General features: G+C 38.5%; 1 protein-coding gene across 1 annotated transcript; it reads right to left on the reverse strand.

Moving 5' to 3' along the window:
• Window positions 1–23235, reverse strand: CPO (carboxypeptidase O). The gene is given in 10 exon segments (XM_060017080.1): window positions 1–186; window positions 189–265; window positions 1109–1193; window positions 6825–7027; window positions 8189–8294; window positions 9239–9349; window positions 10389–10496; window positions 13243–13344; window positions 14885–14961; window positions 23145–23235. Coding segments are annotated over 10 exon segments (1146 nt in total).
• Between the last annotated feature and the right edge of the window lie 4165 nt (window positions 23236–27400).

Consider the following 27400-nt stretch of genomic DNA (forward strand, 5'->3'; position numbering starts at 1 on the left):
CTACAGAAGAAACATGAAGGACATCAGCAAGCTCAACACCACAGCAGTAGATGTCACCTTTCCAGCACTGTTTGAATACCAGTATTTCTCATACACATTATCCAGGACTGAAAGCACAGCCTCCACGGTTTCCTCGCAGGTGGCCTGAATCTGAGTTTCTGGCAGGACAAACCCATATGTACCCATATGTCCCTCAGCTCAAATGCATATGAGAAGGGGATCCCAATGTCCCAAGCCCAGTCTCATGAAAACCCTGAAATGGCATCTACAAATGAAAATATGGAGGAAGAGTTAGAAGTTATTCTGTGAAAGGACAGATTTCTACAGCCATTTCAGGGACTAAAGTTCAACCCAGCAAAATAAATCAACTCTTTCATATTAAGATCTATGAATAGCTGCCTTCTCTCTCTCCTTGACATTTTCCGCTTCTGTCTCCACTCACCATCCCCACTATACCTGGCATTATGCCTGGCACATCTATCCCCACAATGCCTGGCATCATGCCTGGCACATAGCAGAGGTTTGGTTAAAGTTTCTCAGCTGAATCAAAGACAAGACAATCTGATATTGGAAGATAAGATTCAACTGACCTGTAAAGGAACAGAAACAAAATGACCAATATCACTAAAATGATGATATTAAGAAAATATCATCTCGGTTGCCCTTCAGTGGGTGGAGGAGGGGGTGCTTGGGATGGGGAAAGCAATGCACTCTCCTTTCAACTAAATCCTTTTTTTTTTTTTTAAACTCCAGGCCCCACCTGTTTTGCCTGATGGTCCTCTGGGAACTGAATCAACCGACCAAGGGTCACTGGAAAATGTCTTTCCTGTTAACTCCTGTGCCTTCTCCCTGCCAGTTCTTTTTAACTGAAGCCAGAGGGAGTACTGGTCTGAGCCAGTGTATTAATTTTTGCTTTTAGCTCACACCTTATCCCTAGAGAGCACAATTCTGGATTTGTACAGACTCCCTTTTATCCCTGGTCATTTTGATTTGTACAACTTCCTGTTGATCCGAGGAACTCTTCTATCCTGTCCACTCCAGTCTCCAAAGTCCACTGAATTCTTTTGTGCTTTAGATACTATTGAAGAGGTGAAAAAAAGATACTTATATAAAATATCTGCACTAGATCCAATTCTATAATTGGTTCCATGCTTTGCTTTCAATGCATTTGCTGCCTTCTGTCCAACTTGGATCTGTAGGTGGGAAATGCAGAGACAGATATCTGGTGTTAAAAATAAATCCAACAATTCAGAGCATTTGCTATTTTGTCCAAATCCATCCTCAGAGTTCCAGACCATCTTTCTAACTTCCCATTGAACATCTATACCTGGGTAGTCTTCTGATACTTTAGACTCAACATACTCCTATCCAATTTTATCATCTCCTCCACTAATAAGGCTGTTTTGATTTTCATAGTTCTGACCTATCATGTGCCCCCAACATGTAAATTCCTACAATCATCTTTGACTCTTCTCTCAAACAGTTACCAAGTTGCATTTCTAATGCCATCACCCTATTTCAGTCTTATTAACTCTGAAATGGACTGCTGTCATCTTCTAATAGGTTTTCCTTCCTCTTGCCAATCCTTAATCCCGATTGATCTCCCTGACTTCCAGGTGAACCTTTGTAGAGCAGGACAATCATAATGATCCTGCTGAAAACCTTCAATAACTCTCAGTTACCCACTGCATTTGTATAAACTTCTCAGTCTACTAGTTGAGATCCTCTACGATAGGGATCTAACCCACATTTCCAACACTATATTCTCTAGATCCCACCCTAGATTACAGTCAAACTCAAGTTCTCCCACAGTTGCTCAGACATACCCCATGTTCCTCAGCCTCTCCGCCTTTTCTCAGGATATTTCCTCTACTTGGGATGCCTTACCTCTTCTCTGTTGAAATTCTACGCAAACTCAAAGAACCTTCTCAAATGCTAAGTTCTCCATAGGCATTTCTTGAGCACCCTAAGTGGATTCTCTCTCCCCACTTTTTTCTCCCATAGCCCTTTGCTCATGCTTCCCTTATTACTTCTCTCTTGTTTTTCCTTAAAGGTATTTGATACTTATCTCTCATAGGCTCATAGATTTTCAGAGCAGAAAATGACACACTTCCTTCTATCTACCCCCATGTCACCTTACTGAATTGGAAATCCTTCAGAACTAGATGATTTCTAAGGTCTCAGCCTTGCTCTCTTCAGACCTTTTCCTGAGATCAGAGTCACTAATTGAGGTCCAAGTATATTGGTTATATTTATTGACTGTCTGATAAATCTCCTTGCATACCTTTTGATAGTCTAAGTATTCCCTACCCTAGATTCCCTAATGCTATATTCTACCCACCCGATGGTGTATCCCACTACTTCCCCTTGGGGTCTATACAAACACCACCAAAATCCCCTTGGCCACTCCCTGCCTGGATCCACAATTGCTTTACGCTTGAGGGCAGCCTGACTACACTTACAGGTACGTCAGCTCCCTTGACTTCTTCTCCTGACCAGTGACAGATCTAGTTTTAGATTCTGTCTCTCTTTTCCTGGTCCTGTATTGTCTGACTGAATCCCAAGGTGTGACAAGGTGGTGTCTGGTTAGAGTGGGGATAGGCATAGTGAAATTCAAAAGGAAGACTAGGAGAGGTAATAAGTGGTTATGGGGTCCTGTGCAGCAGTAGGACTTTGCACTTTCTGTGTGTGTGCTAAGATTCAACATTAAACATATTTGCAAGCTTTTTGACTCCTCTCCACTCACTACTAAGAGTTTTACCTTCTCCTTCTCTTCCTGTAAAGAGATTCTGTGTCTGCCCTAGTTGCTGGGCTTGCGTTGTCCAGAACTGAGATGATGGGCAGGAAGGGCTAAAGAAGTACAAGTACACTGGGAAGAGGTACAAGAGCTGTTTGTAGAAAGAAGAGGAAATTATAAGAAGGAAAGGAGAGTCAGAAAGGGGATTTCTAGAGAGAGAAATTCCAGTAAGGAAATAAGAATGAAGAGTGGAGAGAAAGGATTCAGGGTAGCTGCTGTGTGTGAGTGAAATTAAGAGCATGCAGCCTAGAGAAAGAGTTGCTAACAAATAGCAACTACATCCTTTTTGAAGTTCTTTGAGAGTCTCTGGTAGAGATATGAATTGCTTTTAATTATTTTTAATTCCCATGTGTTCCTGTGTTTCTTTGAGTGAAACTCCATGTTAACTGGTCTTAACTGTAATTTGGGTTACATGGAGCAGCTCCAGGCTACATTTTCTATTCAAATGGTTTCTTGCATTCTTTTTTGTTTCCTGCAGCTCACCCCAGATCATGATTCTTCTTCCCACTGCCAACCTTCACTTATTTTATCCTATATTGCTCCCTTTCCTCAAATCTTGGCTGTGGGGAGGGAAAGAGTCTCCCAGTTTCCTCTTCTTTATTGACAAAAGAACTTTTGATTTTTTTTTTTAATGATTCCACAAGCAATTACCATGGGCAAGTAGATAGGAGTAAGAAATATAACATATATGATAAGCACACAGTTGTGATCCTTAGCTTATGGGTTTGGTCCTTTCTGAGAAGATGAAATGAAGATTCCCCTAGACTCTGCCTTCTATCTCAAAGGGTCAAACTCTTGATTATTCTTCTCTTTCTTTTTGACACTATATTGCAAGGCCATAGAAAGCCAATTGCTCTGCTGTCCTTCTTAGTCAAAATAATAAAAACCCTTTGCTTGTAGTGCATAATTTACATTGTTAAAGACATCATGCCTGCTTAATAACTTCTTCACTGGGCCCAGAGAATTTCCTGTAGACATATATTCACAGGCAAGCACTCAAAAAGATTGATTAAGGCCCTGGCATGGGTGTGGGAGGATGGAGCTTGGAATGGGATACAGGGGCTGATATGGAAAGGGTTCCAATGCAAAGAATATCAGCATTTGAAACATTAGATTTCTTATAGCTATTCTAATCTCCAGAGCAGTTTAGAATGAGGGTATATATAGTTCTGTTTCCCCTACTTAGTGATTGCCAAGTTGTCTATCATACAGTATAATATTTATGAAGATTTCTACAAATTTTTGGTTTTGTAAATACATAGAGATTAATTACTAGTCTCTGGTGGTTGTAAATATACCAGAAATGGAAAACTCCTTGAACAGTTGGTGTGATTCTATCTTTGTGTACTCTATCAAAGCTTATCACTAAGAACCTAAAAACACTGCTAACTAGCTTTTATGAGTTTGATACATGGTGGCAACATTTTCAGTCTTTTTATGGAAAAGTCTTAGTGATGAATGTTATGCTAATTCTTCAACACCTAAGGCGGTAAGAGATACAGAATTGAAGCAATCTTTCTCAATTCAATTTTCCAGTCTCTACACAGAGTATTGAGGATGGCCAGTAATTCCCATCTTCGAATTCCACCTTCTGGTAACGGCAATGCCAGTGCCCCCTCTGTGGCCAGAGGGCTCTAATGAGACAGCCAATCAGCAGTCCAAGACCCTGTGACATTTGAATACAAACCTTGCAAAAACGGAGATGTAGTAACTGCTTTCCTGAACCTAAAAAGGAAATTAAATTCTCTAGAAAAATACCGGAGTATATAGACCTCTTTTTTTCTGCTGGTAGAAGGCCTGTCCCATCAAATATCTATAATGGCCTGACTTAGGTGGTTCATTTGTATTTGTCACAGAATCCTTTAAGCAGAAAGTAAACATTTATGGCAAATATCACAGGAATTGGGAAGTAAGGAGGGTTCTGGGCTTCTTGACTAAAATTTCTGTTTCTGTACATTTCTTTACTGAAGAAATAGAACTTCTGGCACAGAAATGAGGAGGATATAGGACACAGTGGACTGGGCATCTAAGTCGATGACAGCTTCCAGAAGTTGCAAACCCTTCCTGAGCGGAGAAAGGCAGTGTTCTGTGGTCAGATGAATGTGGCCTCTGGAGTCCAAAGACATGAGTTCCAAGCCCAGACTCCAACATTTACTGTCTACAGGGACTTTAGAAATATAATTAACTCAAGGTCTTAATTTCTACATCTCCAAAATGAGCTTATTATATTGTCATGAGGATCAGATGAAGTAATGGCCATAAAATCTCTTTGTAATTTTTAAAGTTATAGGTAAATGTTATCTCCACCTCTTGCAAAATGATCACGTAGTACAAATGTCCGAAAACAATTGCAGGAAAGACATTGGGGTACTGACAGATATTTTTGACTTCTGGGGGGAAGGGCTGCCTTCAGCAAAGATCTATAGTGGTTTTTCTTTTAGTGCCCAGACCTGTGTTTTATGGGTGATGTTCCAGTGGGAGAGGGACAAGAGGAATGACAGAGCCAATGGGCCACCAGCCTTCTGTGATCTTAAGAACAGAGCAAGATTAGCCCCTATCCAGCCCAGCATTTATTGATAATGAGGAGCTTGTTTTAAAAAACAATTTTTTAAAGATATGCAGAAAATAACAAGTGTTCGTGAGAATGTGGAGAAACTGGAACTCTAATTCACTATTGGAAAGAACAGAAAATGGTGTACTTGCTGTAGAATACAGTACGATGGTTCCTCAAAAAGTTGAAAATAGAATTACCATACGATTCAGCAATTCTACTGCTGAGTATATACCCCAAAGAGTTGAAAATGGGATCTCAAGGTGATATTTGTACACCTATGTTCATAGCTGTATTATTTGCAGTAGGCAAAAGGTGGAAACAATTCAAATGACCATTGATGGGTGAATGGATAAAGAAAATGTGGTATATACATAACAATGGAATATTATTCAGCCTTAAAAAAAAAAAGGAAATTCTGACACATGGTACAACAGGTGTGAAGCTTGAAGACTTTATGCTAAGTGAAATAAGCCCGTCACAAAAAGATAGATACTGTATGATTCCATTTACATGAGGTAACTAGAATAGTCAGACTCATAGAGACAGAAAGTAGAATGGTGGTTACCAGGGACAAGGGGGATGTGGATTTTTTGTTTAATGGGTAGAGACATTTCAATGATGCAAGATGAAAGTTTTGGAGATTGGTTGCACAATAATGTGAATATACTTAACACTACTGTACTGTCCACTTAAAAATGGTTAAGACAGTACATTTTATATTATGTATGTTTTACCACAACTAAAAACTGAAAAAATAACTTTTAAGAAAAGATAACAAATAACTACAACAATTATAAATTGACCCTTTCTTTGACTTAGTTCTATTGTTCTCAGGTTCACAAAAAGGCAAAGAGCCCAGTCCTTTTCAACAATTCTGCCCACCAGGACTTGGGTAAACACAGCTTCAGAGAAGGACCCTGGATAAGACAAAGCAGACTTTCCCTGCCCCAGCTTGAATTTCACTAGCACTTCCCCTTACAAATATTCCTAGGCAAATACTAGAGGCATAGTTTAGAAGAAAATAAAGCATTGTGTTTAGCAGAGAAGAGAGCAGATATTATTTAGCCATGTTATTTTAGATATGCCATATTCCACTAACAGCTGGGAAGTTCTTTAAAGCACGGTTCAAAAGCTATAATTGCTGAACGGAGCTTCAAGAGAATTTACAGAAATGAAAGCGCATTCCTGCAGATTATTAACATAATCATCTCATTTATATTATACACGAATACCTAAGATGTCTCCCAACTTGACACTTTTTGAAATAGGTAGTTAATTAATGCAGGTAAGGCAGCATTTAACCTGAAGCCTTCCCAGCAGGCGTCTGGCAAGGTGTGAAAAGCAGGAGAAAGGAAATAAGGAAAAGCAAAGGGAACAAAAGCGAGGCTGGAGCCAAAACCCTAGAAATGGGAATCAGGGAAGGAAGGCAGGGTCGTGCTGAGGCTTCTCAAGGCTCTGGCTCAATGGTCTTACCAGTTCTTCATGGTTACTTGATTTATTTTTGTCGTAGCCATAAGGCATGAGGATGAGCTGCCCGTAAGAGTGCATGGTCAGGAAGCAGGCAATGTTCTCCTTCCTGCTCTCGATAAAGCTGGAAACAACTTTAGTCTCTGGTTCAGACATGGGTCTTGTCCCACAGAATGTTAAATCTTGGCAGTTGTGAGATGCACCGATACCTGAAACATACAGGAAACCCCAAGGAAGGCATCACGATCTCCGTTTAGCACTGACCAAGGTCAAGGAGCCAGCCTTGCTCAGGACATCTGTGGGTGGAATTAAGGCTTGCCTTTGCTTGTCTAATTTTGTCCTGCTAAAATAAGTCATTCAAGGAGGAACTCAGGAAGGCAGGAGGACGGACGTGCAGATTTAGAAACAGACCCCTGCTTATGTGGCCCGGGAAGGAAGATGCAAAATGGAATGGCATTTTCAATAATCTTTCACTTAAACCTTTGGTGGTCCCTGAAACAAATGCTTGGGAACCTGTTCTTGGGTTCCAGGGTCAGACTCTGTTATAGTCTTGTTGCCCTAAGTATATCTCTTGCTGTCTTACTGGCTTGAGTCTCATTAGAGCTATTTCGCAAGGACAAAAAAAAAAACACAAAAAGCTATTTTGTAGTCTGTCCTTCTCACCAGTAATAATAAGGACCAACAACAGAGCACCTTTTACATGCAGGGCACTGTGCTAAGCCCCTCCTGTGTGGCATCTCATTGAATCTCCACAACAACCTACTGATAAGATGGTATTACTCTGAGCCATGTTTTAAAAATAAGAGAAAACTAAAGCCTAGAGATGAAGCAATTTTTTCAATACCACAGGGCCGCCGAGTCTGAATGTTAACCTTTCCCATCTGGTTTTTAACCAGACTGCTCTTAACCATCCGTACCTCTATTTGCTTCCAATCCATTGGACTTGTTGAGATTCAGAAACATGAAACTGCCTTAAGGAGAAGAAAATGTTTGCCTTGTTTACTTCTGCCCTCCTGCTGTAAAATAATTTGCAAGGATACTTCTCTGATTTTCCTTTATAACAATTCGTATATTTTAAAACAAAGTGATGGATTTCAAAAATATTCACACTGGTCTAGGTCTTCTTTGCCCTTTTTTAGCCAGTCTCACTTGAAAAGAGTCCTGCATTTCAGTGTTGCTGTTCTTACTGTATAGATAATATCACCTCTTTAGAGGGAGTAACACTGACCAGGAAGTCCAGAAAGCTGTACAGAATTAGATGTTTATTTCAAAAGGTATATATATAAATAGTACTAATTCTAGTAATTCACCTCTTTTCTGGCTTCTCTGCTCCATTTGTTTTGTGTGTCGTTATTCATCAGTTCATCTACGAAGCATGTACTTAACTACACCAGATGCATCGAAATTTCTATTGAGATCTGTCCCAAAACACATGCCATTATTATGGTATGAATGGGATTTCCTCCAAAGCCGATCCTGTAACAGGAACATAGGGAAGTTGCCATTCTAAGGTCTCATGAATCACAGTGTTAGTGATGATGGGTGGTCCTCGAATATGAAAAATGGTTCCTTAGGATTGTCTGGAAAAATTGCCTCAACATTATGAAACTTGTGCATATAATTTTTAGTCCCCCAGATGGGCTAGCAACCCCCAATAACAGGAACATCTGTACAACCCAAAGTGTATATACGTGTAAACCATCAAATTGGAGGGGTAGTTTGGCCTTTCCCTCACAAGCAGATTAACAGTGCCTGGTGGACGCAATCTGCTTAATCAGGAAAACTTCAGAGAGTCATTATTTTAGGTCCAAGTGATAAAGGGCGAAAGGGAAATAGCTTGGCAGATGGGAAAAGGCTGTTCCAGGTGCATCAGAGATGGTCTCTGCACATTTCTGGAAGCAGAAGACTGATGAGTAGAGATAGGGATAAAGACCTGTTTCGCCAGACAAGGTGGGAGGGAAGGGCTTGATTCACATACCGGGCCAGAAAGGCTGTTACAGAGAAAGGGGTCCCACGAAGGGCTGGGGGAGCCGAGGTTGGGGAGGGGGAGGAATTCATAGTCTCTGGAAACAGAGGCTCTTAATTATGGAGTGGTATGATTTAGAAACTTTTTTTTTTTCTTTTTTTTGCGATACGCGGACCTCTCACTGTTGTGACCTCTCCCGTTGCGGAGCACAGGCTTTGGACACGCAGGCTCAGCGGCCATGGCTCACGGACCCAGCTGCTCTGCGGCATGTGGGATCCTCCCGGACCGGGGCACGAACCCGTGTCCCCTGCATCGGCAGGCGGACTCTCAACCACTGCGCCACCAGGGAAGCCCCAAAACATTTTTATAGCTGCAGTGACTGAGGCCAGGAAAATGAACCCGAGACAAGATCTAGTTCATGAACCCATCCCAGGACCAAACTCGATGTACTCACCGTTGTCCAAGTATAGATGTAACCATCTATGTTAAGAACCGGAAGCACATAGAAGTCCAGGTTTTTAAGGAGACTTCTTATCCTTGAGTTGTCTTTATAGTTCTGTAGAATCTGGATATTTAATAGAGAAACATTTGGAATGATCCTGGGAAGAGGTCTTTTCTCTCTTAATTTTCTAACAATTTCAACTTAATCATAAGTGGTGACTGAACATCCAACCTTTGCCATCCAATCCTGTCTCAACTGTCCCGTTCGTTATGGCGGTCTTTCTGAAACTTCACCATGCATCAGAATCACCTGGAGGACTTTTTTTTTTTTTTTAATTTTTGGCTGCGTTGGGTCTTCGTTGCTGCGCTGAGGTTTTCTCTAGTTGCGGCGAGCGGGGGCTACTCTTCCTTGTGGGGCGTGGGCTTCTTATTGCATTGGCTTTTCTTGCTGGAGGACTTTTTAAATTACAGCCTGCCTACCCTCCATCTCCACCCCCAGCCCCAATTCAGTAGGTATGAGGTGGTGATGTGGAAACCCAGAACTTGCATTTCTTCCAAGTTCCCAGTTATGCTGATGCTATGGGTCTAGGAACCACACTTTGAGAACTATAATTTTTGGGTTGAATTATGTTTGGGTTTCTGAAAAGACTGACACAAAAAGTATCTCATATTAATTTTAAAGTTTTCTTATTCCCTCAAAGGAGGGATATAGGTAATACGCAAGAATTCACGGTGCCAGGTAGTTTCCATGTGTTAATCTCTTAATCCACACAATTGTGTGCTCTTCATGATTACGTTGAAGTAGTCATTTCATACACCTTTTGCAGGTAAAAAACTAGGGGTCCTAGTGATAGAAATTTTGCACAAGACTATTAGAAAGAGCTCCAGGATTCAAACTCATCTCTGACTTCCAAGATGTATTTTCTTCTCCATTTAGATTTGTTTACCTTCCAATAAAGATAATTTTGGGTGCATTAGAAAGAGAACAGAACAACTAACTCAGTTTTCAGTGAAGCTACTTATGAATTCCATTTCCCTTGGGGTGAAGGAGCAGCTCAGTGGAGAGCTGCCTTGCCAAGATGTGAAAGAAACCTGCTTTCCAAAGCCGAGATATGACAGGTATTTTGTGGGGTGGTTAACCATTATGAGAAAGTGAAAGACACTTATTCTTTCACAGACCACTGGCAAAAAGCAGGGGCAATCCATTCCCTGGTATGAATTCCACAGTCCATCCAGATAATCTTCTTGGGGTTATTGGATGGTTGGCTGATCTGGGGGAGACATTCATATTTCATTATCAAACAATGGCTTATGATTGAGGCCACCGAGCAAAGTTATCAGGTTGTTTTATTCCCCTGGAGGTACCTGTCTCCTTCCACTCTGTGGTTTCAAGGATGAGGCAAGGATGCTGGCAGAGACACCCACCAATATGACCCTTCTGTTGGCCATGCTGCCAACCGCCTCCTGCGGTTACCTTGGCTATTGTTCTTAGGACCACAAGCTGACACCTCCGTGTACCCCATGCAAAGCCTGGTCTTCCCCATATCCTAAATTATTCCCTAACTTTAAATAAACGCATAAACCACAAACTGAGAGGCTAAATCTTCATAAACCTTATAAAACCTTACCACACAGGGCTGACTCAGAGCGGTAAAGTGCACAAGTGGTAACGTGCATGACTCAAAGGTAGTGAAACTGAACCCCAGTCTGCATTTAAGCTTCCTGAAACTGTGAAAGCATCCAAATGCATAATCTCCTGCGATACTTATTACATTCGTTACCTTCCTCTTTCCTTAGAGACTCCTGCAGTCCCAGCTGACCCAATCTTCTTTCTCCTCTCCCCATTTGTTGTTCTTGTACTCACTCAAGAAAGAAAGATTCCCTCCTCTTTCAGAGGTGGGATAGGTAGGAATGAACCTGGCAATTACGGATTCTCTTTGGTGGAGAAGAAGCTGTGAACATGCCCATGCTTGTCACAGTCACATCTTGCTTTGGTTTGTAAATGGCCTGGACTCATGCTATTCATTGGAAGCTCTTGGGAGCTGGGCTGATGAAGGCTCTCCCTCTATATCTGTGAGAAACTTACGAATTGAAATAACTATGGGCTGGATTCATCATATTCAAGGAAGTTTTCCCTTTTAGCCTCATCCATTTTCAAAGCTCCTGGCATAATTCCTAATCTACCCTTTACTTTAATTCTCTCTTGTAATCACCCCTTTTATTTATGAGTCTGTGTATATGACCATATGTTTATCTTTATTGCCTCCTCGTTATGTGTCAATTCTATTCTTTAAAATACATCCTAGGCAAAGGATGTTTTGAGGTCTTTTTGGCTGACTCAGCTCAGAGTTTGACGGCCTATGGAAAAATCAGGCTGGTAGGTGGCCCACACTTAACATATCAACCAATTACTCACTCGGCTCCTGGGTAAATTCTACTTCAGAGCCACCGAGATTTCTTTGTAGTTGTTAGTAATTCTTGAATTTGGGGATGTGCTTTGTAAATTAATGTGTCTACAGTGAATAAAGTAATGCTAGTTCTTAATGCCAAACTACTTTGGCAGCGGTTCTTGAAGAGTAGTCCTGGACCAGCGCTATCAGCACCACCTGGGAACTTGTTAGAAATGCACTGTTTTTCTGTAACATGAGTGTGCATCAGAATGACCTGGAGGAGGGCTTGTTAAAACACAGGTTGCTGGGCCCACCCACAGAGTTGCTGATTCAGTAGATCTGTAGTTAGACCCCCCAAGAATGTGCATTTCTAACAAGTTCCCAGGAGATGTTGATGCTGCCGGTCGAGGGACCACCCTTTGAAAACCACTGGTTAGGTGCAGTTGTTGTCAACCCTGCCTACACAGTAGGATCACCTAGGGAGCTTTCAAAAGGTGTCTGGGCCCCATCCTGGAGCAATTAGCTCAGAATCTCTGTGGATGGGGCCCAGGCGTCAGTATTAAGCAGCCAGGATTGAAAAATCACTGTTCCAAAACTGAGAGCCAAGAAGGCCTGGCCCTGTGGAAAAGTGGTTATTCAGACACTTTTCATCGTATCACATGTTAAAAGGGCAGAGAGCCTGGAGATTGGGTTATCCCTCTGGCTATGCTACGGTCTGGCTGTGTGACCTCGTACAAGTCACTTCACTTCTCTGGGTCTTTGTTTCCTTATAAAATGAAGGAACCAAAAATAAAGGTTGTCCGTGATGTTCAAACATTCTTATGGGGAAAAAAAAATGTGTTAAAAAAGAAAATTTTGTAAAAACTCAAAATACATATGAGAAGTGAACTGGGGATTTCTCCCTTATGCAGCCCCCCACCCCGTCCCCCTTCCGCTGTGGGAGCACCGGAGGCACCCAGGCCTTCACAGAGCACAAGCTGGAAACCTCTCAGCCAGAAAGTCTAAGGTCCTTTCCAGCCACCCTCCACGATTCTAAGTTCCTCAGTCTTAGCAGGGACGAGGGAGGCCAAGCGTGAAGAAAACTAAGGGATAAGTTCTTACTTCTGGGACTTTATTTTTAAGTCCTACGCCTGTGGTCTCACCCAACCATTCCAAATTCTCTTTACTCCAGAACATGATTCCACCCTCATGATTAAGATGTAAGCATTTACAAGTATTTAATTTTTAAAAAATGTTTATTGGAGTATAATTGATTTACAATGTTTTGTTAGTTTCAGGTGCACAGCAAAGTGAATCTGTTATATAAATACATATGGATATATGTATTTGGACTCTTTTTTAGATTCTTTTCCCATATAGGTCATTACAGAGTACTGAGTGGAGTTCCCTGTGCTATACAGTAGGTCCTTATTAGTTATCAATTTTATACATAGTAGTGTGTATGTATCAATCTCAATCTTCCAATTTATCCCTCCCCACCAAGTTTTGAATTTTAAAATCAAGACTTTGGAAAAGCCAAGTCTCTCTGTCTTGCCTCTTTTAACCTTGTCTATACTTCTGACTAGAGCCTCTGGATAGTACATAAATATCCTTGAGTGGGACTCTAATTCTCAGCCTTCTCACTCACCTTCAAATAATACATGGGCCGGCTCTCATAGGTCATTCCTAGGAAATGCTACGTCACCACTTCCGTGTACTTCTCCCTTATCTCACTCATCCACTGATAGATCTGAAACAGCCAGGGAGGACTGAGGTTATCAATAAGAAGATCCTTTGCTTGCCTCTAAATTAAGATAATTGCTTCTTTCATCAAGATACTGAACTCTGAACTCTTCGCTCTTTATTAGCACACAAACTAGAAGACTAAACTAATGAATTATGACCTCCCCTCCTCCCATATTCTTTAAAGGTCTACTCTGCCACCCAAGCTTAGGACACCCTGTTGAACTTTACACATAAATGATTGAGAATTATCAATTTCAACAATCCAGTATAACACTTCTGAAACATTGTACAATCACACAGCCTTCAAATGGCCATGAGACTTCCTGACTATCATTTATTGCTTAATCAGTAGAAGTGTAGTTTATTTCATTTACTCGCAAAGCTGCAGGATAGGTACTGCTATTCCTTTTTCATGTATGAGGAAACTGAGGAACAAAGAGGTTAACTGTCTTGGTCAAGGTCACAGAGCAAGTGGCCAAGCCAGGTGTGACTCATCTCTGATACCAGCACATATATTTCTCATGGGTCTTACTGGATCTTGTTTAAAAAAAAAAAAAATCTAAGAAACTTCAGTACTTTGGGGTGATTGTTACAGAAGAAAATGTAAATTCTTTTTTTTTCTTAAGTATTGAATTTTGTTACAATATTGCTTCTGTTTTATGTTTTTTTCATTTTTTGGCCCAGAGGCATGTGGGATCTTAGCTCCCTGTCCAGGGATCAAACCCAGACACCCTGCATTGGAAGGAGAAGTCTTAACCACTAGACTGCCAGGGAAGTCCTGAAAATGTAAATTCTTTCTTGTACTTTTTGAGAAAAATTCTGGAAAATATTAATATATTCCCCAATACTGAGGAAATAAATGGTAAAGCCTGGTTGGAGGGCAACTTGTGCATTTATGTCAAAAATTTTAATGTGCATATCATTTAACCCAGTAATTCTATTTTTAGAAATTTATACTTCAAAAGAAGTTTTACATAACATTACAACATACACACACACTATATATATACTTATATACTTTTTACTGTATCCAGTTTTAGAAACCACTAAACTTATCTTAGTAGCAATACAAATATTTCTTTGAAAAAAAAGTTTTCCCCATTTGAGAGCTGTTGCCTGTGCTCCCTGCATCCAACTGAAAATACCACACTTCTGGCTAAATAGGATTCAATCAGAAGGCTTCACCACCCATGTCCCACATCCATATACGCATCGGCCCTGCCCAGCTTAAACCAGCTAAAGACTTGATTAACAAGAGTAACGTTTAATTTTGATCCATGTTTACACTAACAAAACTGGTTGGGGTGTTCTTTTCTTCTTTTTGTTGTTTTGCCTTTTTATTTCATATCACTAGGATTTGTATCTTTAATGGTGATGGCCAGGGGGTGATGTTTGGGAATCCCTTGACCTCAGTGCACAGGCAAACCTCAACCTCCCATTCTGAGGCTCTCTAGTCTATGGATATTAACAGTGAACTATCCCTCGCCCATCCTAAAGTAGGTTGTGACCACCACCAACGCTCCCACCAACGTGTCCATACTCACCTCCCCCATGGGGTGGTATCTGTTATAGGAATATGTCTCCAGAATCCTCCATGGGCTCACTACATTATCCACAGCTTCTTTGTTGTGCTACAGATCTGCACAGGGAAGAAATACAGACAAAAATTGATGAAGAAACCAGGATAACATGAGGGTTGGAAGGTTGATGAAAAAGGTAGTAGGAAGCAATGTGCACAGCATCTTGAGGACAAAAGTCAGTGTTGGAGTCTTGCCTCTGCAACTTACTAATTGTGAGACCTTGGGTACCATGGAGTCCCTCTGAACTGCAGTTTCATCATCTGCAGGTTGAGGACAGCCATTCCCACTTTGCAAGGAGCCTTGGATAATTTAGCAAGATGTTGTAGATAAACACACTTTTAAATTTGTATAAGAAAGAATAGCTAAGATTTATTGAACTGAAACTTACTGCGAGATACTCACTGGGTTAAGCAATTTAAATCTCATTTACTTCTCTCAAAAACTTTAAGAGAAGATATTCTTATTATCCCCATTTCAGAGATGAGGAAATTGAGTCACAGGGAAAGTATTATTAGAATTTAAGCCCTGACAGCCTGACTGAAAAGCCTGAAATATTAACCACAATACTGTAAATAATTGTAAGAATCTTTATGCAACAGTTTATTTTTTTTAAATAAACTTTACTTTTTTAGAGAAGTTTTAGGTTCACAGCAAAATTGGATGAAAAATACTGAGAGTTCCCATATACCTGCTGTCCACCCCCCACCCACCCCCATGCACACAACCTCCCCCAATATCAACATCCCACACCAGAGTGGTACATTTTTTATAATAAACGAACCTACATTGACACATCATTATTTCCCAAAGTCCATAGTTTACATGAGGCTTCACTGTTGGTGTTATACTTTCTATGGATTTGAACAAATATATAGTAACATGTATCCACCATTATAGTATCATACAGAAGAGTTTCACTGCCCTAAAAATCTTCTGTGGTCTGGCAATCACTGATCTTTTCATTAGTTTTGCCTTTTACAGAATGTTATATAGTTGGAATCATACAGTATACAGCCTTTTCAGATTGGCTTCCTTCTCTTAGTAATATGCATTTAACTTTCCTCCATGTCTTTTTAATGACTTGATAGTTCATTTCTTTTCAGTGCTGTATAATATTCCATTGCCTGGATTACCACAGTTTATTTATCCATTCACCTACTGAAGGATATTTTGGTTGCTTCCAAGTTTTGGCAATTATGAATAAAGCTGCTATAAACACCTGTGTGCAGCGTTTTGTGGACATAAGTTTTCAATTCATTTGGGTCATACCAAGGAGCATGACTGCTAGATCATATGGCAAGAGTATGTTAATTTTGTAAGAAACTACTAAACTGTCTTCCAAAGCGACTGTGCCATTTTGCATTTCCTCCAGCAATGTTTCCTATGCTTACTTTCCATTTGCATATCTTCTTTGGTGAGGTGTCTGTTCATGTCCTTTGTCCATTTTTTAAATCAGGTTGCCTCTTTTCTTATTGCTGAGTTTTAAGAGTTCTTTGTATGTTTTGGATAACTGTCCTTTATCAGATGTATCTTTAGCAAATATTTTCTTTCACTTTGTAGCTCAACTTCTCCTTCTCTCGACATTGGCTTTTGAAGGAAGAAAGTTTTTAATTTTAATAAAGTATAGGTTATCTGTTATTTACTTCATCGATCATGCCTTTGGTGATGTATTTAAAAAGTCATCACTATTCCCAAGGTTATCTAGGTTTTCTCCTAAGTTATCCTCATTTTACATTTAGTTCTAAAATCCATTTTGACTTAATTTTTTGTGAAGAATGTAGGTCTGTGTCTAGATTCACTTTGTGTGTGTGTGGATGTCCAGTTGTTCCAGGATCATTGATTGGGTTTTGTCAAATGTTTTTGTCTGCATTGATCATGTGATTTTTAAATTTTTAGCCTATTGATGTAATGGATTACATTAATTGATTACCAAATGTTAAAATAGTCTTGCATATATATCTGGGATAAATCTCCGTCAGTGGACATGGTGTATAATTTTTTTATACTTTTTTTGATTCAATTTGCTAATATTTTGTTGTGGATTTTTACATCTATGTTCATGAGAGATATTCATCTATAATCTTTTATTCCTCATAATGTCTTTGCCTGGTTTTGGTATTTGGGTAATGTTGGCCTCAACGAATGAATTAAAAAGTATTCCTTCTGCTTCTATCTTTTGGAAGAAATTGTAGAGAATCAGTATAACTTTTTCCTTAAATGTTTCATAGAATTCACCAGTGAAACCCTCTGGGCTTGGTGCTTTCTGTTTTGTAGGGTTATTAATTATTGATTCAATTTCTATAATACATATAGGCCTATTTAGATTACTATTTATGGTCTATATTTTGACAAACCGTTTAATAAAGCTATTCAATGCCTCGCCTTTATGCCAGATATTGTGCCAGCACAATCATGCCCATTATATGATTTATTCACATTACAGCCCTGTGAAATGTTATCGTCCATGTTTTACAGATAAGGACACTGAAGCCAAGGGAAATTAAGTAACTTGCAAACAATCACAGAGCTAGTAAGTCATACAACTAGTCCTCTCTCTAAGCCATACAAATGTTGGATAAATGTTCTAATTCCCTTGCTAAAAGACTTTACCTAAGCAAAAAGTAGGGTTATATTTTCATTATGAGAGCATACCAACTGATCATTCATTTACCCAATAAATATATTTGAAGTGATTTCTGTGTTAATAGCACTAGGATGTGAGATTTTGGAGAAGCTGAGGTATAAACGTTTGGATAGTGACAAGAAAACATGTTAGAGATCTAATTAGCTAATGTTTCAATGACTTTCATCTATTTTCCCACATTTTTCTCTCTGAACATTCTGGTATTATATTTACTCTTTCCCTAAGCCTTCATTTTTTAATCTGTAAAATGGGAATAATAACAGCTTACCAAAGGATTCTTATGAAGACTAAATAAGTTAATCTACATTTAAAAATAAGCAAATTTCTGGAACCTAGTTAACCCTTAATAAATGTTGAAACACAGTAGTAATTCAAAACAAAGCTAAGTAAAAGCCCTATTTTGCTTCAATAACATTGAAAATAAAAATTACATTGAGAATAATTTAGCCATCTAACTAGTGTTATCTTCAAACAATACCAAACTACAAAATATTTTGATAGAATTAATTAAAACTCAAGCTCTATTCACATCTACATAACTCCAGTAACTGGATTGACTACATTTTAATTTTTTAATCTGTTCAATTAACACCATGTACCATAATCACCCACTCTAATGGAAATCAATTTCTCTACAAAATTCCATGACTTTAATTGTTACTACTACTACTAATAATAATCTGACTTTAGCAGAAGTTTTTATCTTCAAAACTGTAAATGTTTTATTGTTAAATGAATTTTACTTTGTTTAGCTTGTCCACGAAAAGCTCATGATATAGGATTGTCTAGATAGTTAGTTAAAACAATGAAATGAATTTTAGAAGGAGATTACAAGAAACAAATGTCATTAAAATTGTAATAGTTGAGGAGCAATATGCTTTTCCATGTTTTTCAGGGATTCGTTTCTAATATTTATCATTTATTTGATTTTTTAAAGGTAAGCTAGAGTGCTTCAGAATGAGGAATTTCAATATAAAAATATATACAGGTATAATATGTTGAGGCTGATTATTTACAAAACATCATTTTATAAGGAAAATACATACATCCCTTCGTGTGTTTAAAATTCAAAAAAATTCAATTTACACATAAATTTTCAGGAGTACATTTCGTGTGCTTATCAAATAATCAGCAAACATATACCTATTATAATAACACTAGTTAACCATTATTGGGCACTATATTCTAAGCACCAGTCAAAGCATTTGCATTGTTATCGTAATTCATTCAACAACACAACGGCACTTGGTACTCTTTGCAAAAGTGATAATAGATAATAGTAGTAGTAATAGAACATAGATTTCTTTCTTACAGAGCTTAAAATCCACTTAAGGAAGTGAGACATAAACACATGAAAAGCAAAATAACTTCACCATCAAATAATAAAATGTGAGGTATGATAAGCTAGAGCCTGATTACCAATTACACGGTGCACTAAATGTACTGAGGACAGGAGAGGGAGAATTCCAAACTGAAGTATAGCCAGTAATAATAACAACCAACATTTTATAAGCAATTATGCATGCCAGAACTGTTCTAAGGTATATATATCATATCATATATATATATATATATATATATATATATATATATATATTCCTACATATAATTCTAACAACAATCCTTAAGGTAGAAGCTATTATCCCAGTGTGTTGGGGTGAAGATTTTGTTACAGAGGCTAAATTATACTTTTACTATACTCTAGAAAATAAGCATAAAATATTTATTAGCCTATTTTTATAAATTGTCTATCTCTGATTTGGACTGCATAGAAAACAAAATAAGTATCAGCATTATAAATTCATCGGGAAATAGTTTCAGTGCTTTTTCAAAATGGAGAGAGGAGAGGAAATGAAGCAAATGAGAAGAGTCTTCTCAGCCCTTCCTTCTTTCTCATTCCTCACACTGGCTGTCCTGCCAGGAAATGAGATCACTGGGGATGCTTTCACGCGACATTGGGACCAGGGATGGTGGCTGCTCAGAGCGACGCGGTTCATTTCTTCACATAGTTCAGCAAATGTTCAAGTCTTTCTTTATCACCGTCATCTACTCAGTGCCGTAGGAAAGTGACTACACTAAAAAGCAGTCCTGGCAGCTGGTGGATTCTTGTTTCAATTGGGCTGGTATTCCCAGGCAATTTCACAATATGGAGGGGAATAAATTAAAGGTAACTGGGCACCATCAAGCACCAACATTTGGCTTTCCCCCAGCAAATGTCTGCAAAATGTGTGAGTATGATGCCTCCTAAGTCCAGCACTGAATGACTGGGTCCATATAATATGCAAAAAAAAAGTGATGCGTACGGGATTTGAGTGAAAACCCTGATATCATTTTAACATGAAATTAAACACAATACTTAAACCTCAAAACCCCAGATACTTAGTTCAAACAATGTTTAAACCGTAAACCTAGAAAAGGCTGTTCCCTGTTTCTAGGCAATTACTTGGGTGATGCATAATACATGTAGAGAAAGAAGGAAAAAACTGGCTAATCCCCCAAATTACCACCAGTCTCATCTCACCGACCAAATGAAGAGATTATTGTACTTTGTGTATTCTTTTTTAACAGGAATTCATAAAATGTTTAACAGAGAAAAAGATGCTTTGGTGGTACATTATTAATAAATACTGTACATCAAAGATTGCCTGATGAAATTTTGACTGGAATGTAAAAAGAGGCAAAAAGACCTAATGAATATTGAGGAAAATTTTGTATTTTAAATACTTAGCAAACAGTTACATGAATATTTCATGATAGTAATGTATTTTCAAAGTTTTTTTTTTCCTTCTTACAAAATTAACATATGCTTATAAGTGGAAATTTTAGGAAGTATGGAGAGGAGAAAAATAAAAAAGAGAAGGAAGGAATAATCCTCTACAATCCCACCTCCCTGAGTTAACCATTGTTGATATTTTGGCATATTTCCTTTCAGTCTGTTATCTGTGCATATTTTTTTCATAAATACAGTGCAGATTATACCTACATATAATTTTGTATTCCCTCCTTTTTTATTATATATTCTACCAGAGACATTTTCTCAAACCAATAAAAACTCTTTATAAACATTATTTTTAATGACTGCATAATGTTTGACAGTAAGTATATATTTCATAGCATCATGCACATAAATATTGTCATCTATGCTGGATATTAAAGCCATTTCCCTTTCTGGTTTTATCTTATAGTAAATAATTCTGGAGTTAATGATTTTTTGCTCATTTCTGATTATGTACTTGAGTTACATTCCAGGAATGGGACTAGTAGGTCAGAGAGGATGAACAATTTCAAAGCATTTGATTCATAGTGCTAGATCCTAAATGATTCTACAGATTTACACTTTTATTGGGAGTATGCAATATATATAACAGGCCACCTCCCTAAATGATCAAAGGAGAGATTACAAAGCTTGTCATCCTTGTTAGATTTTCTAGACTAGTATTACGTCACACATAGTAAATAAAGAGTATCAAAACTTGCAGCTAATCTATGTTTTGAGTTGGTAAGAGCCATATAAAAGTGGACATTATTTTATATCAGTAAATAATAATGAAAATGAAAATAGTCAATAAGGAGCAGAATTAGCAGATTTGAAATGTTTCCCTCAAGTGCAGTCATGAGCAGCTGTCCACTGGAAGCCATCTTGTCTGAGTCCCACTGAGCCAAATCACTTCCATAATTTAGCCTGGGCTTGGCAATCATTTTTTTAAACAAAAGTTTTATGCATCTTCTTTGTAGAATATTTGTAAAATGAAGAATAGTTGAGGGAAAGGAAAAAAAATTATCAATCAAAGAGAACAATGTCCATTTTGGTACATATTTTTTCTTTTATGTTTTAAAGTATTTTCATACATTTTGTGTTCTGCATCTTTCAGCATAAAACATGTCTTTCCCCATGCTATTAAAATTTTCATAATTATTATTCTAATGGATAAATAATATCCCATTGTCATATGTCACATATTGACATTTGCATAACTTAGTATGGGACATTTAGGTTGTTTCCAAATATTACAATATTTAATATCTTGTTTATCTTGTACATAAAGCTATATCCCAGTGCATACAATTCCTTCCATAGTTTGCTTTCTCAGTGTAAATTTCCAGAAGCAGGGATACTAGGCCAAAGGATGTGTACGTTTTAAGGCTTGTGATATTTTTAAATAAGTTAATTTTTTTTTCAATCAAAGCCCTATGACCTACATAAGTCTTTGCCATTGATCTATGAAGAATCTCAGAAGAGAAAATAAATGCAGTATCTATATGAAACCAAGTAAACTAATAGAAAACGCGAGATGGTGATGTCCAAACAGCTTTAGGCATCACATAGATCCTGGATTCCCTTTATATATCTGAAATCAGACCACCTATGAAGCTAAGGGACAGGCTGAGGTCGCACAGTTAGTCTGGGGCAAAATTGGAGTGGATTTCTCTGTTCCGTGAGACCAAGCTTGTTGCAAGATTCGTTTAACTATGAAACAAAAGAGGAAATACGGTTTATAAACACACATGCCAGATGAGATACACCAAATGTGCAGAATAACAAACTATGTATGAATAAAGGAAAATACACTTTATATGGAAACCACACACACACACACACACACACAATGTTTAATATATATTCAAAGAAGTTATTCATTATGAATAGGGAAAGAACACAAAAAAGAGCAAATGACAGGAGCAACTTATAAACCAGTAAAATGAGTAACAAATAAGACAAAACACTTAGCCTTATAAGAAATCAACAAAATGAAAAATAAGTCAACTGTAGGTATTTTTCACCTGTCAAATGGGCAAATGCTTAAAAAGTGCTTTCATACACTATTGTTGGAAGTGTAAACGTATGCAACTTTTTTAGAGGGCAATTTGGCAACGTGTAGCAAGATTCTTGAATTTTTCTAAGCTTCTAACCCAGTGCTTCCACTTCTTATAACTTATATTAGGGAAATAATCAAAGATTTTCAATAACAGCAAAAAAATTGTCATGTAGCTGGATCCTCATCATGGTATCATGTGTAAAAATGACAGTAGAAATCAACTCTGCCTTATAGGGTAGCAATGATGGAATATTATTAGTGATTGCATTATGTTTTCAATAAATTATGAATGTCATAGGAAAATTTTTATAATACAACTTAACTGAAAAATTCTTGTAATAGTACTATATACATAATTAGCTAAGTAGTTATCTATTCAAAAACATTAACAGTAATTATGTCTTAGTGAAATTGTTTGGTAGTTTTAAACATTTTAAACATTTTCTCAATAATTAGAATAGTGTGATTTACCAATTGAGAAACTATGTAAATGAGGGATATGGAATTTTCATTACAATTTTCTTTTTTCAATTACAAAACATGACATATTTATTGGTATTTATCATACATTGTGCTAGGAAATCTTTTTTAGATATCTACTCATTTATTTAAAGATTATTAGAGTAATGTTCAATGATAAAACTTCAGTGATTATTATTCTTATCTCGTCGTGGTGTGTATGGGTAGGAAGAGGGGAGAATCGAGCTGCATTGATCTTGAAAAGAAGTTTTCCACCTAGACAATCTAAATCATACCAGTCAGCCCCTCCTCCAGCTTCACACTCACCTATCATATTCCAGCTCCGCAGGAACCAGCAACCTCGGGAGGTACAAGTTTCCAAGCAGAGGCTTCATTCTTCTGCAAAGAGAGCTAGAAAATCCTGTGCTTCTCCTGCAGGTCATGTGTCTCTGAGAATGCATAAGGGCATAGGCTTCCACAATCAAGATGAGATAAATCAGTTAGTGGATGTCTCAGCAGAAATAATGTGAGCAGTTGCTTCATTAACTCCATCATGTCTTCAAACAACTTTTTTTAATAGTGGAAAACTATTTGATTTTTTTTATCCGCTAAAACCAAATTAACTGAAGCTCTTGGCTCCCCCAAATCCAGAAAAATGTTTCTTCCCTATGTAAAATCTTCAGTTCTAGGAATCCCCATCACCTATATTCAAGAGCGGACCACTCCTGCTCTGTCCTCCACACAGGTCGCTGGGTATAATAGGGGATGTGTCTTCTGCTCTGGTCATGGTGGGCATGGTTATTATGAAGGATCTTTACTCCCTTCTGCAATCTAAGGCTTTATTTAGGGTCAAATGCCTTCTCTTGTTCTGATGGACAACATCACCAGATTCTTAAACAAACCCAGGTCTCTCCATATCTGAGCAGTGAAAATATTTTAAATCCTTTCCCAAGTGGATTTCCTCACACATTCCTCTCACATAAAGGACTCTGTCAGACACTGCTCCACAAACCCCTGTTTTTAGACAAACCCAGGATATACCTTGAATCTCAAACAGTGACCAGTAAAATAAAGGCTCAAGTGAAGATCACTGTTAAAAGTCTAATTGAGCAAGGCAAACTTTAGTGCAGAGAAGTAGAGGATTTAAATAGAGTTCGTAGCATTTGGGGATCTATCTAAATCCTTTGCCCTCTATGACCATTCATCTATTCATTCATTCTACAAAAATGTAATGAGTACTCACTATATACCAGGCAGGCACTATGACAAAATATCAATACAAAATGAATGAGTTCCTTTATGGAATTCACAGGAGAGTTGAGAGAAGAATAAACAAGTTCACAAACAAATAATACAATTTTAAGTAAAGGGAATCAAATTAAGGAGAGATATGGGCCAAGAATATATTGAGATAGAGAGGCCATTCCTGACTGATGTAAGAAAATTGTTTTTTCATAAATTTATTTATTTAGGCTGCATTGGGTTTTCATTGCTGGGCCTGGGCTTTCTCTAGTTGTGGCAAGTGGGGACTACTCTTCATTGCAGTGTGCAGGCTTCTCATTGCGGTGGCTTCTCTTTGTTGAGGAGCACGGGGGCTCTAGGCATGCCAGCTTCAGTAGTGATGGCACGCGGGCTCAGTAGTTGTGGCTCGCAGGCTCTAGAACACAGACTCGGTAGTTGTGGCACACGGGCTTATTTGTTCCCCAGCATGTGGGATCTTCCCGGACCAGGGCTTGAACCCGTGTTCCCTGCGTTGGCAGGCGGATTCTCAACCACTGCGCCACCAGGGAAGTCCCAACGTAAGACAGTTTTTGAGTTAAGTTCTAAATGATGTGGTTCATGCAAAGGTCTGTAGAAAATGTGTTTTAGGTAAAGAGGGCCACGTGTGTAGGGAAGAAATGAGCTTGGTGTGACTGAGGAACTGGAAGAAAACCAGTGTTTAAGTGAAGTGGGAGCAAGGGAAAGTGATGGAAGATGAGGTCAAAGAAATAGGCAAGGGCCAGATCTTGTAGAAACCATGGGTCAGAGTATGGACTTTGCATTTTATTCTAAGAAATCATTGAACAGGTTTTGTTTTGATATTTTAAAAGATTCCTCTGGCTGCTGCTTAGAGTGTAGGCAAGAGAGGGACAAGAATGAAGACAGAAAGACCAACAGGGAGGGTACCAGAGCATTCCGGGGGAGAGATGATGGGGCCTCGGGCTAGATGTCACGGGTTACATGGAAAGCCATGGTCACACTGGGAATTTATTTTAGAAGCAGACCTGAAAAATATGCTTATGGAATGAATATGAAATGTGAGGGAATTAGGGAAGTCAAGAACAACTCCTAGATTGGGGAGCCAAGAAATGGACTGAATAGTGATGACTTTTTATGAGATGGGGGAAATCAAAGGAGGAGTGGTAGAAGGAGGAGGGAATGGAAAGTCAAGACTTCGATTCAGAGCTGATAATTTTGAGATGCTTCTTAGACATCCAAGAGATTGCTAAGTGGGCAGCAGCTACTGCAGGCTGGACTTCAAAGGGAAGATGGAGCGAAGTGCATACATTTGTGACTCTTCAGGTTGTAAGAGGTGGTGTTTGAAGCCACACGGAGGAGCCCTTCTACAGTCCAAGTATAGACTGAGAAGAGAAGAACAAAGACTGAGGCGTCAGTCAGTCTAACATTTAGAGATCTTGGTAGAAGAGAAGAATCCAGCAACGGAAGTTAAGAAAGAACAGCCAGTGAGGTAGGTCAAAAACTGAGAGACTGTTGTGTCCCAGAAGCCAAGTGAGAAAAGCATTTTAAGAAAATGAGAGTTACCCACTGGGCCAAATGCTGCTAAGGGGTCGAGTCAGATGACAACCGAGAACTAGCAATCTTATCCAGCAGGATAGAGGCTCATGGAGACCTTCAAAAGAGCAAGTTCAGTCAGCACGTGGCATGTGATAGGGACAAAAGTCAACTGGAGTTGGTTAAAGAAGGAAAGGGCAGAGAGTGAAGGTAGGAAGTATAGAAAATTCCAACAGCATGCCTCCATTGCCTAGTGGAAACTTCATTGTTAATGATCTTCCTTCATCCCCTGGGGATATCATCAATTTGGAAATCTTGGATAATTTTGATGGTGTTCAGAATGAGGGGTAAAATGCAACACCCATGGTATTTTTTCCCTCACCCAAATGCAGGGACAGGGCAGCCACCTGGGTAGTTCTAACTCTGAAGCAAGGGTTTTCATGGAGCTGTGAGTTCCACAGAGGGAGAGAGAAACACAGTAAACAAGAGTGTTTTCTTTCCATGCTTCTGCTAATTAGAATGGGACCCAGATGGACTCGGGGATGCATGGGTAGTTTAAATAAAGAGTAAGATTAAATAAGCTTTTCTCCTCAACAGATATGTAATCCCATGAAGTTATTCTGAAGAAAAAAAACATAAATAAAAATAAGAAGTGCATGAAATGCACAGTCAAATAATACATACAAATTGTTAGTGGAAACCTGCAAATAATTTTTAAGAATATGTTGTGAGGACATTTGGCAGTACTATACAGGATTTTCCTAACAGTCACTGTTAATTCCAGTTACCATGTCCAGTTTCACTGTAATATGTGGTCTCCTGCCAAAGATTATCTTTCTGCAACCTTATGGAATGCAGGCAGTAACCTAGAGCGCTCAGGGCCAATGAACTGCAGCCATGGTCTCCTCACTAACAAGGGTCAATTATTATCACATCTTTTCTGGTGATTAGATTATCTCTTATTGTTGTGTTTTATAGCTTTCTAGTTAGTCATCTCAACACAATTTATTCACAATAATAGTGTTTTTTATTATTGCTGTTTTATAGTTCTTATAGCAGTAAAATTTATTCTCAACTCTATTATTATAATATTCAACTACTAATGGAATTCTAGTTTTTATTTGATTGTGTTTTAAAGCCATAACAATAAAATTTACTTCCAAAAAATATTACTGTAAGTTTTATGTTCTCTAAACTGCTTGATAGAAAGCCTGCAAACACATATGGTTCTTTAAACCACGTGAGAGAAGGCCTGCCAAAATGTAAACATTGTTCTAGGAAGAAAAAGAGGCGAATTGGTTCCTATTATTGTGAGATCCATGTTCTTTGATAGAATAAGTAATAGAGTGAAAGAAATGGAAAGGACCTTAGAGACTGCTGATTTAGAGGAAGATTAAATTCTAACTGGCAGGAACATTTGTTTAAAAAATCAACCTGTTTTTATTACTGGCCAAGCCCTAGAAAATCCTACCATCTTTATCCTCCAAAATAATGTGTTCTCAAAATGATGCCCATGATTTCTCATGGCTGGTTGCCATATTAGTTGGAGAGAGGCTGCTATGAAATATTATAATCAAAGGCCAGGGTCATTTTGAAGGTAAACAGCTTCAGGGACTTGAGAACTGGAAGGCATACAGCCAAGCCGTCTTACCACCTCTGCTGCTCCTTAGTTGTTCTCGTTGACCCTGAACCCAAGGACATGGCAGTGAACCTCATCACTTGCCATGCACCTTTTATGCCTGCAACACTGAGTCAAAGGGTTGTAACTTAAATTATAGTCTGTACAGT

The sequence above is a fragment of the Delphinus delphis genome, chromosome 7 (genome assembly GCF_949987515.2).
Source record: "Delphinus delphis chromosome 7, mDelDel1.2, whole genome shotgun sequence".
NCBI classification, from domain to species: domain Eukaryota; kingdom Metazoa; phylum Chordata; class Mammalia; order Artiodactyla; family Delphinidae; genus Delphinus; species Delphinus delphis.